At 30.8% G+C, this 18,638-nt stretch overlaps 1 protein-coding gene across 1 annotated transcript; it reads right to left on the reverse strand.

Moving 5' to 3' along the window:
* Positions 1–14,757: 14,757 nt before the first annotated feature.
* On the reverse strand, positions 14,758–15,931 carry LOC18053485 (transcription factor bHLH162). The gene is made up of 3 exons (XM_006447229.2): positions 15,687–15,931; positions 15,177–15,530; positions 14,758–15,015 (listed from the first exon to the last, which is right to left on the reverse strand). The coding sequence occupies exons 1-3, from the start codon at positions 15,912–15,914 to the stop codon at positions 14,872–14,874; spliced, it is 726 nt and encodes a 241-aa protein (XP_006447292.1). The 5' UTR covers positions 15,915–15,931; the 3' UTR covers positions 14,758–14,871.
* Positions 15,932–18,638: the final 2,707 nt, after the last annotated feature.

The following is an 18,638-nucleotide window of genomic DNA, read 5'->3' on the forward strand; positions in this document are numbered from 1 at the left end:
AATTGGCTTAGTAAGTTTAATTAAAAGTTAATTAAACAAATTAATGCACAAAAATAAAGTTCTTACAAGTAAAGTACACAAAAAAACTCTTATGTGATTTGGGTCTAAATCCCTAAGTCCATAGAGCCACAAATATCAAGCAATTAATGAAGTTTAAGAGATTACAAACAATTAGAACATTGCACTAAATAAGATTCCCTTTTAGTGATTGGCACACATTATTATAACTTCACCAAATGAACAATTTGTGTGTACCACATATTTTTTGCTTCCTTTCCCGAGCAAGACTTCTAAGGAAAGAGTATGTTGTATCCCTATAAAATCTCTTTAATGTGAAAACACAATCTCTTCTCCCGAAAAGACCAAAGATAGTATCTTCCAAATCAAATAATGGTCATAATGTTATAGCCTCTAATGTGGAATCCTTCTATTGTTTTAATGACCTGCACTGCCACTAAGTGCGAATTAACAAACAATTAAATAATAAAAACTACCAAAGAAACATAAATTCTAAACACAATATGGCCTCTTCTCGTATTAAAGTTGACGATAGACTCATAAACAAAAGACAAGAAGCCAAGGCATCACCCTAGAATGGTTAACAAAGATGCATTCAAATGCACTCTTTTTTGCGTTCTGCCTTCTAACAAAATATGTGAATAATTCTCATTTATATAGTGTCAAGTGGATCACTTGTAATAAAGAGCCCAATCTTATCAAATCTTTATCATATATATATATATATATATATATATAAGGAACTCTTCATGATAATATGGAAATATTATCTCTTCATTGTAATTTTATAATCTTGGTAAATCAACTCCATCTTGATCTTGAAGAATCATGAAAACTCTAATATGGGATCCGTCTAAGTTACATTTAACGTAACTTATAGTGCTTTTCTCTTTTCTGAATTGTTGTTGTAAAATATTGTTGAGCCCCTTGCTCTTTATATTATTTACAATTTATTAATAAGTATTATGAAACTTTCTGCATTGTAAACTTTCGTTGAGCCCCTTATACTCTATTTTATTTTATTGAAAAACCCTTAGGGTATCAAATTCATCCCCTATAATTTTTAAATTCCAAAAATACTCTCCATTTAAATAAATTATAATTATTTTATTATAATTATAATTTTTAAAAGGATTATTATAATAATTATTAATAACAATAATAAAAAGTACTATAATTAATTAATCTATTAACAATAATTAACAGTAATTAATATTAATAATTAATTTTTGAATAATATAATAATCACAATAATTAAAATACAAAATAATAATTATGATAAAATTAATTAAAGATTTTATAGTAATTTGTTACAATTTAACTTATTTGATTTTGATTCTAAGACAAAGTAAACACATAAATGATGATACAACTTGAAATACAAGTGTGCAACCCAAGAGGGGGGTGAATTGGTATTTTAAAAATTATTCTAACAAAGCCACACAACAATCAAATCTAACGCCTTAATAAATTCGAAAGCAATAAGTTCAATAAAAGCACAATAGCAAATGAGTAAGAGAGAAGAAAAACAAACACAAGAATTTTTACGTGGTTCGGCAATCCCCGCCGATGTCCACGCCTCCAAGCGATCCAAGCTTAAGGATTTCACTGTCCAAACCTTCAAGGCTTCAAGTATTTACAATTGACTTTAAGGTGTTAATGAACCTTTACAACAAAGAGATTATCTCTCAATCTCTTCACTCAAGTGTCTCACACACTCAAACACTCACAATTAAATCAGGAATTGAAGATTACAATAAAAACTCTCTTAAAGAGTATATATACAAATTGAAGAACAAAAGATGATTCAAGGTTTTATGATTTTTGAAAATGAGAGCTCAATAAATGTTGTGTGTGTTTTTATTTTGCTTGCTAGAGAGCTTGAAAATGAATTTGACTTGCGTTTATATGGTTTGAACTAAAAAACTAGCCGTTATGCACATTTTGGTCATAACTAGCTTACCGCTTATGGAATATGGTTAGCCGCTTGAATGTTACCGTTAAGGCAAAAATTTGAATTTTAGAACATCCGGCATGCCGCTTACGATATCCGGATAGCCGTTTATACTCCAGAAGCTTACTGCCCAATATTCGGATAGTCACTTGTCATATCCGGTTAGCCGCTTGTTACAGTAACTGCTACAGTGAAATATTTTTTTAAATTACATTTTGACCCTAAACCTTTATAAAATGGGTAAAAGCTCGTTTAGTCCTTATATTTTGAAGTTAGTGTCCGTTTAGTCCCTATATTTTTAAAAATACCTCAAACCATCCCTACCATTAAATTATTGACACTTTTGCCATTATCTTTTGTTCCTTTTAACTTATTTTTATAATATTACCCTATTATAATAATTTTTTAGACATTATTAAAAAGAAAAAAATAACCCTATTATAATAAGTTTTTTAGACATTATTAAAAATAAAAAAATAAATTACCAGTTTAACACCAAAAAATAAAATAAAATAAAAATATATATATTAATTTTTGTGGAACACACTCTTGAGTTAAAATATTAATTTTTCTAAAAAAATTGATAATGTAATTTTTTACGATATTAATTTTTTAGACATACGTGAGCTTCTCCAAAAATTAATATATACTTTTTTTATTTTTATTTTATTTTTGAGTTTAATTTGATAATTTAATTTTTTATTAATATCCAAAAAAGAAATATTATTGTAAAAATGTAATATTGTAAAAGTAAGTTAAAAATAATAAAAAAATAATGGCATAAATGTCAATATTTAGTAGCAGGGACGTTTTGAGGTGTTTTTAAAAATACAGGGACTAAATGAACACTAATCTCATAATATAGGGATTAAACAAGCTTTTACCCTTATAAAATTGTATTATGACCCAAACGTTATGAAAGTTTTCAGATAGGTCCAATTTCAGAATTTCTAACTTTGTCAGTCCTAAAACTTTATGAAATTATGATATCGCCTAAACTATGTAAAATTAAAGAATGGCCCAAAGTATTTAACTATTCTCAAATAGGTCTAAATTTGAAATATCAAATATTATAAAATTCTTTGATTTTAGTCCAAAACACTTTAATTCCATAAAATCATTTTTTTTATTATAAAAGCACAATTCATAAAATCTTTATTTAACAAACATATGTGGTTTGTTATCATCAAAATCAATATTTATAACCATATAGGCTAACAATCTCCCCCTTTTTGATGATGATAAAACACCATTATAAAAATTTAATTTAGTTATGAAAAAACTCTCCCTTAATCAATTCAAGGTTTAAAGACTGATTTCAAAAAGATTTAAAAGCTCCCCTGGATAAGTGCATATGAATATTTTTCATAACAAATTAATACTTCCCCCTTACAAATTATGTCTCCCCCTTTATCATAAAAAAGAGTAGAAGCTCCCCCTTTCAATCATCAAAATCTCAATATAGCACATTAGTTCAAAAATATCCAAAGCATAAAGAAATAACATAACAAACAATCAAAACAAATCCATATCATCCAAAACAAAGACATAATCCAACAACGTAACAATCATCCATAAAATCGGAAATAAAAATACATAAAGTAGTAAATGAAATGTAAGTTGTCTAAATACAAGTATAAGAGACTACTGAGGTGGTGAGGATGGTGGTGATGGAGGAGGATACAGATAAGGAATGCCGAAGTGCTCAAAGAGGAGGCGAGGTCCATGAATGAGCTGCAGCTACTGCTGCTGAAACTCAATATGCCGCATAGAGAGTGTCCTCACTTCATCCACAAGCTGCTGAAGAGTAACCTCTTCAGAGGTAGGAGGTTGTGGAGGTGATGAAGTAGATACAGAGGCACTAGGAGCTGAAGCAATCACGGGAGGATCACAACGTCTACGCTGGCCCCGAAATGAGAGTAAGAAAACAGGTAGCTGATCAGCTGGAACTACAACATTAAGTAGGCGATCATCACTTAGAGCAAGAAAGGTAAACTTATTTTCAGTGAGTTTGACCCAAGTGCCATTTTTCCACTCAAAACCTAAGCCAAACATAGCGTCATCCCCGATACCCTTAGACGGTCTACACGACAGTTCTTGAATCGGTACATCAAAATATTTAAGGATTCGGGTAATGAAGTGACCATATGGAAGGGAGCGGGTAATCAAGGCAGGTATGGTCAACATGGTTCAGATGATGGTATATCCTAAGTTAACTACACGACGTCTAAGAATACAATCAATCAAAGCAACATCCGTGTGGGAAACCTCATCCAAATGCCTTGATCTAGGAAGAACAATGGGCTGAATAAAGCGAAGCAAAAAGCAAGTTTGAAGACAAAGACACTGAGTACGGAAATGAATTGTGCAATCTTCAACAGAAAGATCATTACACCGACAAATATTTCGAACAGCTTCAACATAGACATAGCTATCAAGTTTGGGAGATTTCCTAAGCGCAAAAATTTCTAGACCAAAATCGGATGATCCTAGGATAAAGTTTAACAGGGAAACATCAAAATCAATCAAAACTCCTCCGACATTGGTGATTACTCGAGTCTTGTTCTTCTCGGAAACGTCTATATTCGAGTAAAACACTTTCACCAAGTCGGGATACATATTCTCCTCAATCATAAGTGCATCAATCCAACCAACATCTCCCAACAATTGAAATAAGTTTCTATGGCTAATATTGAGAGTATTAATCCAATTCGGTAAAACATAAAACGTATTGAGTACCTCACGAGTCCTGAAGCTTTGGTGAAACTGTTTGGCTAAATGTTTGTTGTTCTGAAAGTGTGTGGACTCAAAATTGGATTGATTGGATGTGCCCCCTGCTTGTCGTGACCGGTTGGTTTGTTGAACCGGTTTTTTGCCTTTTCTTCGAACTGGTCGTGCGCTTGACATGGTGATTTTGAATGATTTGAGGTTGAATAAAGTAATGAGAAGGGAGATGATGAGGATTGAAAGAGATTTTGATAAGCAATTTGGTTCAAAAACGGCTTAAGATGAAGAAATCTAGAGAGAGAAAAAATCGTTTAAAACACTAAGTTTAAGTTTAGATCTATTGAATTTGGTGCGGAAAATGGATTTGAAAGATGTTTTTAGACACAAGAACGGATGGGGAACAAGTTTTATGGTTCTATTTGCATTAAAAAATAGTAGAAATGGTGGATTTTGAAGTGAAAACGAGAGAAAGAGGAACCGATTTTAGAGAGAGAATGAGATCCGGATTGCCGAAAGAGGAATAAGAAGATGAACAGTTTATATAGCACGCAAATTCGGCTTACCGGTTAGGAGAACCGGTTGGCCGGTTGTGAGGCAGAATGTTGCTTCATGAATCTGGGCAGAAACATGAAAACCGTAACCGGTTTTTCGGATTTCACTAACCGGTTAGCCGATTAGTGTCTAGAGAGATGCAAGCCGAAAACGGCTTACCGGTTTCCTTATTCGGTGGGTCGGATATTTCCCAGAATTTTCAAAATGCATTCGACTTTACCGGTTTAAAAAAAAAAAGGTTTTCGGTTGTGAGGCAGAGAGTGGGCTTTATAAATCCGGTTTACCAGATGTCCGGTTTGCGTCAAGTGAGCTCCAGAACACATCTGTCTTTCTGGTTTGATAAACTCGGTTATCTAAAAGTTGACCCGAGAGCAACCAAAGCTAATCCGACTGATCGGTTTGCTAAATCCGGTTATCCAAAATTTGTTCTGAGAGCAATCAATAAGAAAACGGTTGGCCGATGGAAAGGAAGTGGTATACCGGTTTAGACTAGAAATTTTTTTTTCCTCTAATTGAATTTTGGCAAGCTCTTATACTTGTATTATACACCAATTTATTTTTAACTTAAAATTTGATCAATTTTAAATCATTTTGTGATTTAAAATTTTTCAATAAGCCATTCAATGCATGAACCATAAATGCATACAATAACAAACATATTAACTTAATCAACAAATCATAATTCAAGATGCATCATTCATCATTCCAAGCTCATGTCTTATCTTTATAAAATGCTCTTCACTAAGAGGCTTTGTAAAGATATCTGCAAGCTGATTCTCAGTTGAAACAAATTTAATCACAACATCTCCTTTTTAAACATGATCTCTAAGGAAGTGGTGCCTAATTTCTATAAGCTTAGTCCTAGAATGTTGAATGGGATTCTTGGATAGATTAATAGCACTAGTATTGTCACACAAGATAGGTATTTGATCGAGTTTAATACCATAGTCTCTAAGGGTTTGTTTCATCTAAAGAATTTGCGCACAACAACTACGTGCGGCAATATATTCTGCCTCGGTGGTTAAAAGCGCAATCGAGTTTTATTTCTTACTAAACCAAGAGACAAGTGAATGGCCTAGGAAGTGACATGTTCCACTAGTACTTTTTCTATCAACCTTATATCCGGCAAAATCGGCATCCGAATAGCAAGTTAAGTCAATATGAGTTCCCCTAGGATACCAAAGGTCAAGATTAATGGTGCCAATCAAATATCAAAAAATTCGTTTGATAGCAAGCATGTGTGACTCTTTAGGATAAGATTGAAATCTAGCACACAAGTATACACTAAACATAATATCAGGCCTACTAGTAGTCAAATAGAGTAAGGATCCGATCATACCTTGATATGTCTTGATATCAACTTCCTTACCTTTCTCATCTTTGTCCAACTTGATGGTAGTACTCATTGGAGCGCTTTTTGCCGTTCCATTATCATAGCCAAATCTTTTGAGTAGATCTTTCACGTACTTGGCTTGATTTATGAAAATTCCTTCCTCGTTTTGTTTGATTTGGAGTCCAAGGAAGTACTTCAACTCTCTCATCATACTCATTTCTAATTCTTTACTCATACAAGATGAAAATTTTTTACACAATAACTCATTAGTAGAACAAAAAATAATATCATCAACATAAATTCGAACAATAAGTATATCTTGGTTCTTATGCTTAACAAATAAAGTTGTGTCCGCTTTTTCCATCGAAAAATCGTTATCTAACAATAAGTTTTTAAGCCTATCATACCATACTCTAGGTGCTTGTTTTAGTCCATACAAAGCCTTAGATAATTTATATACATGATTTCGAAATTTTCATTTTCAAAACCAGGAGGTTGTTTCACATAAACTTCCTCGATAATATAACCGTTTAAGAAAGCACTCTTGACATCCATTTGATATAAAATAAAATCTTTATGACATGCAAAAGCTACGAGCATTCTAATGGATTCTAGTCTAGCTACAGATGGAAATGTTTCATCAAAATCATTTCCCTCTTCTTGATTGTAACCTTGAGCCACTAGTCTAGCTTTATTTCTTACAACCACACCGGATTCATCCATTTTATTTCTAAATACCCATTTAGTACCTATGATGGATTGATGTTCCAGATTAGGAACTAATTCTCATACATTATTTCTCTCAAATTGATTCAATTACTCTTGCATTGCCATAATCCAAGATTCATCATTTTCCGCATCCGCAAAGGATTTTGGTTCAATTTGAGAAATAAATGCAGCATGCTCACATGTGTTCATAAGAGATAATCTAGTTGTAACACCTCGTGAGGGATCTCCTAAAATTACATCCTTAGGGTGAGAAGAAACATACCTCCACTCCTTGGGGAGTGTTTGAGAAGTACCTTCATTTTGCCTGCATTTGTTTCTTCATGATGATCCTTTTGAATTTCATGTGGTGCATCTTTTTTGTTGTCATTTGATGCTTCTTCTTGTTGTTCTTCTTCTGCATTATCATCAACAACGACTTTCTCCGTAGAGGAGGGGTTAGGCTCATCAAATGTAACATGCATAGATTCTTCCACAACCAAAGTTTTTTTTATTATAAACTCTATAATCTTTGCTTGAGTTTGAATAAGCAAGAAAAATATCAACATCAGATTTTGGATTAAATTTACCAAGATTATCTTTTGTGTTCAAAACAAAGCATTTACATCAAAAGACTTTAAAATAGTCAATGTTGGGTTTTCTACCTTTCCAAAGCTCATATGGAGGTTTATTAAGATTAGGTCTAATCAACACACGATTCAAAACATAACAAGCAGTGTTGACGGCTTCGGCCCAAAAATACTTAGGCAAAGAATTTTCATTCAACATGGTACTCGCCATTTCTTGAATAGATCTATTCTTTCTTTCAACAACTCCATTTTGTTGTGGAGTCCTAGGTGATAAAAATTGATGCTCAATGTCAAAATCATTACAAAAATTCTCAAATGCATAAGTTTCAAATTCTCTACCATGATCACTTCTAATACAAGAAATACTACATCCCTTTTCATTTTGAACCTTTTTACAGAAAACTTTAAATGCATCAAAGGCATAATCCTTATTAGCTAAGAATAATAACCATGTGTATCTAGAATAATCATCAACAATTACAAAAGTATAATATTTACCATTCAAACTAGCATATCTAGAATGTCCAAACAAATCTATATGAAGTAATTGAAGAGGTTTTGAAGTAGAAATATTTTTCTTACTTTTGAAAAAAATTTTGATTTGTTTTCCAAATTGGCAAGCTTCATAAAATTTATCTTTTTGAAAATTGATTTTTGGAAGACCTTTAATCAAATCATTTTCACGATTTTTTAAATCAAATCCATGCTTGCATAACCTAATCTTCTATGCCACAATCAACCATCATCATGCAATGCGGAGAAACATTTATCATTTGTAGATGCACAATCTATATTAATGGTACAGACATTAACACATCTATTTCCTACAAACAAAACCTTGCCATCACATGCATTCTCAATAACACATTTTGATTCATCAAAGATAACTCTATATCCTTTATCGCATAATTGACTAATGTTAAGCAAGTTGTGTTTTAAGTTTTCAACTAAACACACATTTTCAATGAGAGTAGAGGATACATTACCGACATTGCCAATGCCAATGATTTTTCCTTTTGAATTATCTCCAAACGATACATCTCCACCATTTTCGATCTTGGTAAAACTTGAAAACCAATAATAATTCCTTGTCATGTGTCTTGAACAACTACTGTCTAAGTACGACTTATTCTTCTTTTTCTTCAAGCCCTGCAGAGAAAATCTCAAGTTTTAGGTACCCAAACCTTTTTGTGTCATTAAGAGTTAGCAATGGTTCATTTTGAAACCCAAACACATTTCACACCATAATATGCATTTCTCTTCACTGGACATCTATTTTTCATATGACCATCTTGGTTACAATAATGACATACAATTTGATTGTTTATAGATGTATTCTTCACAAAATAACTCTTGTAATACTTTTGTTTCAAATTTGGCTTATAACCAATACCTCCTTTGTCAAATATACATTTTTGTGAGTTTAACAAGTTATCCAACATGTTTTGCCCATTTGTGAATTTTAGCACAATCTCATTTAGTTCATTGCTCTTCTTTCTAAGCATTTCATTTTCATTTTTCAAGTCATTCACGTGTGACTCTAAGTGCTCATGTGAAGTGCTAGAATTCTCAAGTAATGCAACTCTATCATGCAATGTTTTATTCTCTAATTCTAGGCATGTAATCTTTACACTAAATGATTCATTTTCATTTTTAAGCTCTATCATTTTCTTTTTAAGACATATATTCTTTTTACCAATCTTCATCAATTCATCATGCAAATCCTTAAAGGCATCATGTAATTCATCATATATAGGGAGAACACTTACTTTATCAAGTTCATCACATGATTCTTCCCCAAAGGTCATGAGAGCTAAATTAGTCATCACTTGTTGCTCTTCATCATCGCTTGTTTTCTCATCACTATCATCCCACGTGGCCATCATAGCTTTCTTCTTGAATTTGTTGAGGAGAGGACATTCTGGTCGTATGTGTTTGGGCTTCTTGCATTCATAGCAAGTAATTGGCTCTTTCTTCTCCTTTTTGTTTTTGTGACTTCTAAACTTTCTCTACTCGTTATTCTTCTTGTAAAATTTTCTTAATCTTAGAGCCAACATAGCCAACTCCTCATCATCCATCTCGCTTTCCTCATCACTCTCACGTTTTGAGGCTTTGAGATAAATGTTTTTATTCTTTTCTTCATGCCTTTTTTCTGCTGCTAAATCTTCTTCATATGAAATGAGATAACCAATTAAATCATCAATAGGTAATGCATTTAAATCTTTAGCTTCTTCAATGGCAGTTCTTTTTTGTCTCCATTCCTTAGGTAGCGACCTAATGATTTTCTTAACTTTCTCGCTATTTGAAAAAGTATTTCCTAGAGCTCCTAGAGTATTTACTATGTCCGTAAATCGTGTATACTATACACACTCTCATTTTGTTCCATTTAGAACAATTCATATTGTCGAGTGTACCTACTTATTTTAGACTCTTTCACTTGATTCATGCCTTCATAAACTACTTCAAGTTTGTGTCAAATTTCATTAACACTTTCGCAACTAGACACTTTATGAAATTCTTTCTTATCTAGTGCACAAAACAAGGCATTCATACCTTTGGAATTTAGAGAAGGTTTTCTTTTTTCCAATTCATTTCATTCCCGTGAAGGTTTTGGAATATCTTCCCCGACTTCATTTTTAGTTAAAGGCATAAAAGGACCATCACTAACGATTTTCCAAATTTCGTAATCCAAAGCTTGTAAATAAATTATCATCCTAGTTTTCCAATAAGGGTAATCGTTTCCATCAAAATATGGTAGTCTAGTGGTGGACTGTCATTCCCTAAATGTGGAGTCATTTTGGGTTGCCATTAATCTTTAGCTCTAGACTGTTAAGTTTAAACAAGAGCACTAAGCTCTGATACCAAATGAAATACAAGTGTGCAACCCAAGAGGGGGGTGAATTGGTATTTTAAAAATTATCCTAACAAGACCACACAACAATCCAATCTAACGCATTAATAAAATCGAAAGCAATAAGTTCAATAAAAGCACAATAGCAAATGAGTAAGAGAGAAGAGAAACAAACACACGAATTTTTACGTGGTTCAGCAATCCCCGCCTACGTCCACGCCTCCAAGTGATCCAAGCTTGAGGATTTCACTATCCAAGCCTTCAAGGCTTCAAGTGTTTACAATTGACTTCAAGGTGTCAATGAACCTTTACAACAAAGAGATTATCACCTAATCTCTTCACTCAAGTGTCTCACGCACTCAAACACTCACAATTAAGATAAGGAATTGAAGATTACAATAAAAACTATCTTCAAGAGTAGATATACAAATTGAAGAACAAAAGATGATTCAAGGTTTTATGATTTGCGAAAATAAGAGCTCAATGAATGTTGTGTGCTTTTTTATTTTGCTTGCTAGAAAACTTGAAAATGAATTTGACTTGAGTTTATATAGTTTGAGCTCAAAAACTAGCCGTTATGCACATTTTGGTCATAACCGGCTTACCGTTTATGGAATCCGGTTAGCTGCTTGAATGTTACCATTAAGGTAAAAATTTAAATTTTAGAACATCCTACATGCCGCTTACGATATCCGGATAGCCGTTTATACTCCAGAAGCTTACTGCCTAATATTCGGATAGCCGCTTGTCATATCCAATTAGCCGCTTGCTACAGTAACTGCTACAGTAAAATATTTTTTGAAATTATATTTTGGCCCTAAAATTTTATAAAATTATATTATGACCCAAAACGTTATGAAAGTTTTCAGATAGGTCTAATTTTAGAATTTCTAAATAATACTTTGTCAGTCCCAAAATTTTTTGAAATTATGATATCGCCAAAACTATGTGAAATTAAAGAATGGCCCAAAGTATTTAACTATTTCCAAATAGGTCCAAATCCGAAATATCAAAGATTATAAAATTCTTTCATTTTAGTCCAAAATACTTTAATTCTATAAAATCATTTTCTTATTATAAAAGCACAATTCATAAAATCTTTGTTTAACAAACATATGTGATTTGTTATCATCAAAATCAATATTTATAGCCATATAGGATAACACAACTCATTCTAATTACGATTCCTATAATTTAAGTAAATAAATTATTTTTATTCCAATTCTTCATTTCGATTTTAGCTATTCTGATTCTAACTCTAGAGGGGCCGTGGGTCGTGCTCTTGATAGTTACCCATTTAAAATTTATAATTATAATTATAATAAAATAATTATTATAATTATTATCCATTTAATAATTATTATATTTTATTTAAATGGAGGTATTTTTGGAATCTAAAAATTATAAGGGATGAATTTAATAATCTAAGGGTTTCAATGAAATAAAATAGAGTGCAAGGGGTTCAACAAAATTTTGTAATATAGAAATTTCATAATACTTATTAATAAATTGTAAATAACATAAAATGTAAGGGCTCAACGATATTTAATAGCAACAATTTAGAAAAGGCAAAAGCAGCTGAAAGTTAACTGTAACTTAGGCGGATCCTGATATCTATAAAATACTGTTTGTTTGATCTTGCGTCTTGACTGATAACTTCATGTAGAGATCCATTTATCTTCAATTACTTTGATCTTGTGGTCTTCACAAAGCCCAAGTCTTCTAGATCTTCTATAGTTCAAGCCAACCTCAACATTTAGTCTAATATTGTGCGTTCCCTTCATGCTAAAATATCTCTCCACACACTCATGCGGACCACACATATATATAAAACGTAAAACGCTAAATTGCCTGTATATGTTATCATTAGAGGCCAATGCCGTAACACCTGACAAAATTTAAACTACATGGGCATTACAATATTAATGAAGACTTAGTGATGTGTCCAATGAAGATGGCAGCATACAAATATATAAATTAACAACATCGAACAATGAAATTCCTAACAAATCAATTTAAATTCTCTGACTTGGAATGAAACAAAGTCTGGTCTTGAACAAAATTCTTACCTTGACTTCGGCCCAAAAAAAATAAAAAAATCAAGAATCTTTTCTAAACAAAATAACAAGACATAAGACATTATTTTGTGATGGGACAAAACTACCTTGCCCCCACTGTACCGAGCACCCAGTTTTTGGCATTTTCTTTAGTAATTCTTTTTTTTTTAAATAATAAAACTATAAATATAAAAAAATTTACATAATAAGCGTGAATTAAAATATAATAATTTTTAAATTTTAAAAATTATTCTTTTTTCTCTTTGATTTCTTCTCAATCACTCTGTCCTACTTCAAATTCTAATTTCTTTCTATCAAACATGTAATTTATTAAAAAAAAAATTCAAAACATAGAGTCTTTATAAATTAGATTAATTTCTTAACTACAAGTCCAGAAAATAATACTAGCATTCTTTTAAATGAAATTTATTATTTTTATATTCTTTTACCACTATAAAAAGAAATGAGTTGTATCTTATTTTCTATAGAGGATCTAAGCAATTAGTAGACTTTTGCTAACAAGTAAAAGAACTGTTATTTCACTTATCTGATTAATCCTTTCAAAAATTGATATTGGTAATCTTTGCAGTATACTTTTTGTATTCTAAATATTATCAAAAAAATTTATTGGCAAAATCCAATCACCAATATTTACATTCCAGTTACAGTGTATGGCTTACTTGAATGATACAATTGAGAGAGGGGGAAAGCTTTCTACACCAGTTTTAAGATTTACGATAAGAATTCCAAAGAGATTTTCTAGTTAAAGATGTCAACGTAAAAAAATTTATTCTATAAATGTATACTACAGTATAAATTATCTATTTGAACCCTCCAAATTCTTCTCAATTCCCATTTGATCAATATATCCAATAATTAAATTTTGAAATCCTGATTACTCTGAAGTACCAAAAAGTAACCCTAATTGCAAATTTTTATTAGATTTTAATTTCTCTACACCCCCACCAACTATTATTTATTTTTTTAGAAAGTGGTTAGATCCATAAATTTTCCATTTCTTTTTCTCTCCATTTTCTTGTTCTCCATTAACTAACCTTCCCAGAAGGAGAAAAAAATTAGGATCATAATATTCTTGGGAATTCAACATTTATTTCAAATTAGTCTCTATAGAAGGAGAAATTTTTTCATAAAAATAATTTGATTCACATATTCATCAATCATCACTAAAATATTTTCATTTCTCATGTGAATATTACACAAATAAATCACATAATTGTCCAAATAGAAATACCATAACGACAAAATGACTTTCGATCAAATAATCATAAGGGACAAAAATTAAATCTATTCAAATAAATTATTATACATTATACCGAAATTATCAGCTGGCACCATACAACCTAAATTTTATGGAGGATTAAGTGGATTAGGGTTCTAAAAATTTGATGGTGATGTAGAAAATAAAAAACTTAAATAAAAAATATGAAATGGATGAGAGTTATAAGGTTTTAGGTGTATAGCAATGAAAGTTAAGTACGATTTATTTAATTAAATTAATTATTTATCCTCATAAATAATATTATCTTAAATAATAAAACACTAAATGGTATTTATTTATTAAAAAATTATACTAAAAATAGAAACAGTAAAGTAATTTCATGAATTCTGATGGTGCAAATTTTAAAAATCAACAGATTTAAATAGTTATATCTATTTTAAAATTTAAAATATTTATAATGGATATCTTAAGTAAATGGGCATGCAGAGTATTTTAATAGGTTTCAAATAACTCTTTCATATTTTTTATATTTAAATATGTTCATTTTTAGTGGACTTATATGTCAAAGTTTTGAAACATAACCTATTCTGATATTTTTAAGAACAAATGGGACTACGATGTTAATAGTCAGATAATTACACCCTTGCCGTTGGAGTAACTTTTGTGATTGGATCGAAGAAAGATAAATAATGGAGTACCTTGCATCCGTGACAAAGTAGCTCGACTGTAATTAAAGATCAAAATCATTCTCGATTATGCTTTATTTATTTTAACAACATATTCATTATTCATGATCCTACAGATTTGTCTCAGCAAAATTCATATGAATTACAGGATTATTAATTTAGAACTCCCACAATTCTGGATTGATTTCAAAGTCCCATAATTCTGGCAATTGCATCTCTCCTTCACTGGCGCATCCACTTACAAATCCTTTTAGCCGCTCACTTATTTTCGCAGCCCCAAAACCAAACATTGAATCTCTAATCTGCACAAGAAAAATAACCCAAAAAAAAAAAAAAAAGAAAAAACAAAAGAAACCCAAATTAATTTTTTTAAGTTCTAAAAATTCAAAATCATAAAACAAATTAAAATTAACATAATTCAAGAATTAATTGAGATCATTAGAAATCATTAATTGTAACATACCTCAGCATGAATAACATGAAAAATAGTATTTCCGACGACTGAAAAATTGGCATTTAAAATCTCAGCGCCATCCTGGTGGAGAATGCGAATAACATCATAAAATATGAACTGATCATCAACCCCACTAGTTAAAATCACCTCTAAATTCGAACCCATTTCATGAATTTCAATTTCTGGTGCTTTTGGTGATGAACTTGTCATAAGCCTAGCTTCAGTGCCGTCACTGATGCAGGCATGAGATCTTTCTCTACCCTGTAAACTTTCCTTCTTCTTCTTGCATTCCTTCAACTTCGTCTCTAACATTTTTATGTAATTTATAGCTTCATCTACTTGATCAGGCAGTGACAATTCTTCCTGCTCCCACATCAAATTAAAGAAAAAGAAAAAGAAATAATTATGAATATGAATACACACACATATACACTTAATCAAGGAAAAATCTCAAAGTAAATATAGGTGTGATAAAAATCCGGGCAAAAAAGAAAAAAACAAAACCAAGAGAGAGAAGACCTTGGAAGGCTGATTTGGGAGAAGCGATTTGAGTGTGGAGTAGAGATTTTTCATTTGATCTCTTCTGTTCTTTTCAATGGTCTTTCTCTCTATTTTTGTTGGTGAAGAAGAAGAACACTGTTTCCTCTTCATTGATCCTTTGGCTTCCAAGCTTTGTCCCAAATACCCCATTTTCAGATCCAATTTTTTTGTGAAGATTGGATAAGCTATGCTTAATTTCTTGAACATCACATAAAATATATATTTATATGTGAAATATATAGAGCCAGAATCAGTATCACTTTCACCGTCCAAAAGACGATTAATTAATTATAATAAAAAAAATTAAAGACAAAAGCAATGCTGTGAAGTCGTCATCCAGGAAACGTCAGGTTTCACACATCATCAGCCATCAATTTAGAATCTTTATTGCTGCGATTTTTAAAGATTTACACGTATATTTGTTTTGAAAATCTTTTTCGAGGAAGATGCTGAGATCTTTATTTATTTATTTATTTTATTGCACTACGGTCAGGTCAAAATGTTTTTTTTTCCCTCCTAACAGTAGATAATAAGTTTAATAAAAATTTACAGAAATCTTTTAAATCAGTTATATGATAATACATTTGGATGTAAATTAATACACTGAATAAATTTTTTATTTTTAAAAGAAAATTAATTACTGTAAATACATTTAAAAAAGTAGGGGCTGATTTTGCACTAGGCAATTAAGATGTAATTATCAGGTGATGTCGAGACTATAAAAATTGAAAATTATTGTTGTCTAAAAATATATTTAATTCTAAGCTTATATATGATTTTTCTTGATCTTTTCGTCCTAGAATTCCTTATTATATTTATTAGTGGTGAATCTTATCATCACATTTTTAAAAAAAAGTAATATATGGGACTTTCAAAAGTCTAAAGATTTTGGCCGTGCAAGTCTACAAGCATTTTATGTATATATAGTCTACGAACATTATAATTAAACCCACTCATGTTTTCTCCCAAGTAATTAAATTGATAGTGCCACCAAGCCTTTAGTTTTGTTAGTGTTTCCCTTATGATTATTGTGAAGAATTGAAACTTAAATTTATCCTTATTAAAGGTATTGGACATTTTTAGGAGATAACTTACCTAGTTTGATTCTTACCGTGAAATTAATTTCTTGTTCCACTAATTTTAGATAAAAAAATTTTCAATTTTGTTTTGAATATGAGATGTGCTGTTCATTAAATTGATATTGAGAAGAAATTGTAAATCATTTAATTGATACCTCTTTGTTTTTATGTAAAATTAAGATTGAGATATAGAGATTACTTTACTAATAATATAGCACCTTTGATAATGCAAATTCCAGCAGTAATCAATAGATAAGTATCCTACATGACTATGAAGTTCAGTTTGTAGACACACAAACACTCAACAATAGTATTTAAGTTCTAGCATGTGTATATATCTTCCATACATAAGATTTGTATGTAAAACACTCAGCAAACTGTATTTAAATCCTAACACATGTTAGATTAATAAATCCTCCAAAAAAAATCATTTTTTAATTTAGTTCCTAAATGATATACCACTCATTAATTGGTTGGTAATTCTTTACAGGATTTAAGTGAATTAATTAAATTATTTTCACTAACCAATTGATGAATGTTACGTTATTTGGGATAGTTTTTTGAGATAAATAATTTGGGATATGTAGCACTATTATTAAAACTTAACTACCGTCAGTTTTTTTTTTAGTATTAAGAATAAATTTTTAAGGGTAAAACTATCTTCACCATTACATATGATATTAAAAAGCTAATTTTCTTTGCCCTATAATATTAACTAGTTTTATCCTGTCTTAAGAATTAATGGAGAATTTATCCCACCTTAGAGTGTTGTATTAGCAAAACACTCTCAAATTTTTATAACTTAATTAATTAAATGAGAATATTGGAACACATGATCATAGGATTAAATAACTTGTTTGACCGAAAAACTTAAAATCCATCTTATAGATAAGATGTTATGAACCAAAGTTAGCACATATACAAAATACCTAGTTAGAGTTACACCATATATGTGCACCTTTCAAAATAAAACTAGACACAATTAGACTTTTATCTTATGTTTCTTTTAGTTTATGTTAATTTTTAAAAAAAACGTAATGTGGTAATTTTTTTTTAAAACGTAATGTGGTGGATTAAATTTAAATTAACGTTTAAACTCCTATCTCTTTTAAGATTTAAAGAATTCGGACGACCGACCTAATAAAATTCTTTACGGAACACACTTGCATGATTAAAGTTCAAATATTAAAAAGTTAATTAATTAATCAATGAAAAATGCAATTTTCTATGAAGTGGTCCTATCTAGAGAGATTTCCTCAGTGCATGTTTTCTCCCAACCAATAAGAAACCACACACTTGTTAGTCATCAAGTCAAGTTCGATCCTGACCCGTTTTATAAATTAACGACAGTGAGGCGGCCAATTTTTTTTGTTTATTTTGATGACACGAGACTATTATTTAAATTATAACTCATATTATATGAGAATATAACTAATATGTATAATCATATATATATACTGAGACTTATTGATATCAATGTTGATATAACACTGCTCAAATTTTTAATCCTCTTAAATATTCGAGGGACGTTAACTCTTAGTCTGGAAGAAAAATTACCTTCACTCAAATTCTAAAACTAAAAAAAAAATATTTAAATTAAACCCTTGCAATGCGTCTTCAGAGTCTCGAACTATTTTTCTTACATTTATAAGAGAGTGGCTCTAACCACTTTTGGGCTAAGCCCAAGTGGTTGAGGCCACCAACTTTTGAGTGGCCTGGTCCCGCAAGAATTAATAATTGTCTTGGTTCTTTGTGGCTTATTCCGCAATGCCACAAGCATCGACGACTAATATGTGATTTTGGGACGTCCCAGAACCACTTATGTCGTGTCATTAATTTGTTTCAACTTTTC

Source organism: Citrus clementina, unplaced genomic scaffold (genome assembly GCF_000493195.1).
Source record: "Citrus clementina cultivar Clemenules unplaced genomic scaffold, Citrus_clementina_v1.0 scaffold_2, whole genome shotgun sequence".
Taxonomy (NCBI): Eukaryota; Viridiplantae; Streptophyta; class Magnoliopsida; order Sapindales; family Rutaceae; genus Citrus; species Citrus x clementina.

Bases quoted from the DNA above. Each gene is read 5' to 3' on its own strand.
- LOC18053485 (XM_006447229.2), bottom strand. From the start codon at position 15,914: ATGTTCAAGAAATTAAGCATAGCTTATCCAATCTTCACAAAAAAATTG. The intron at 15,531-15,686 runs GTCTTCTCTCTC...ATGTGGGAGCAG, and splicing joins TCCCAAATCAGCCTTCCAAG to GAAGAATTGTCACTGCCTGA. The intron at 15,016-15,176 runs GTATGTTACAAT...TTTCTTGTGCAG, and splicing joins TTCATGTTATTCATGCTGAG to ATTAGAGATTCAATGTTTGG.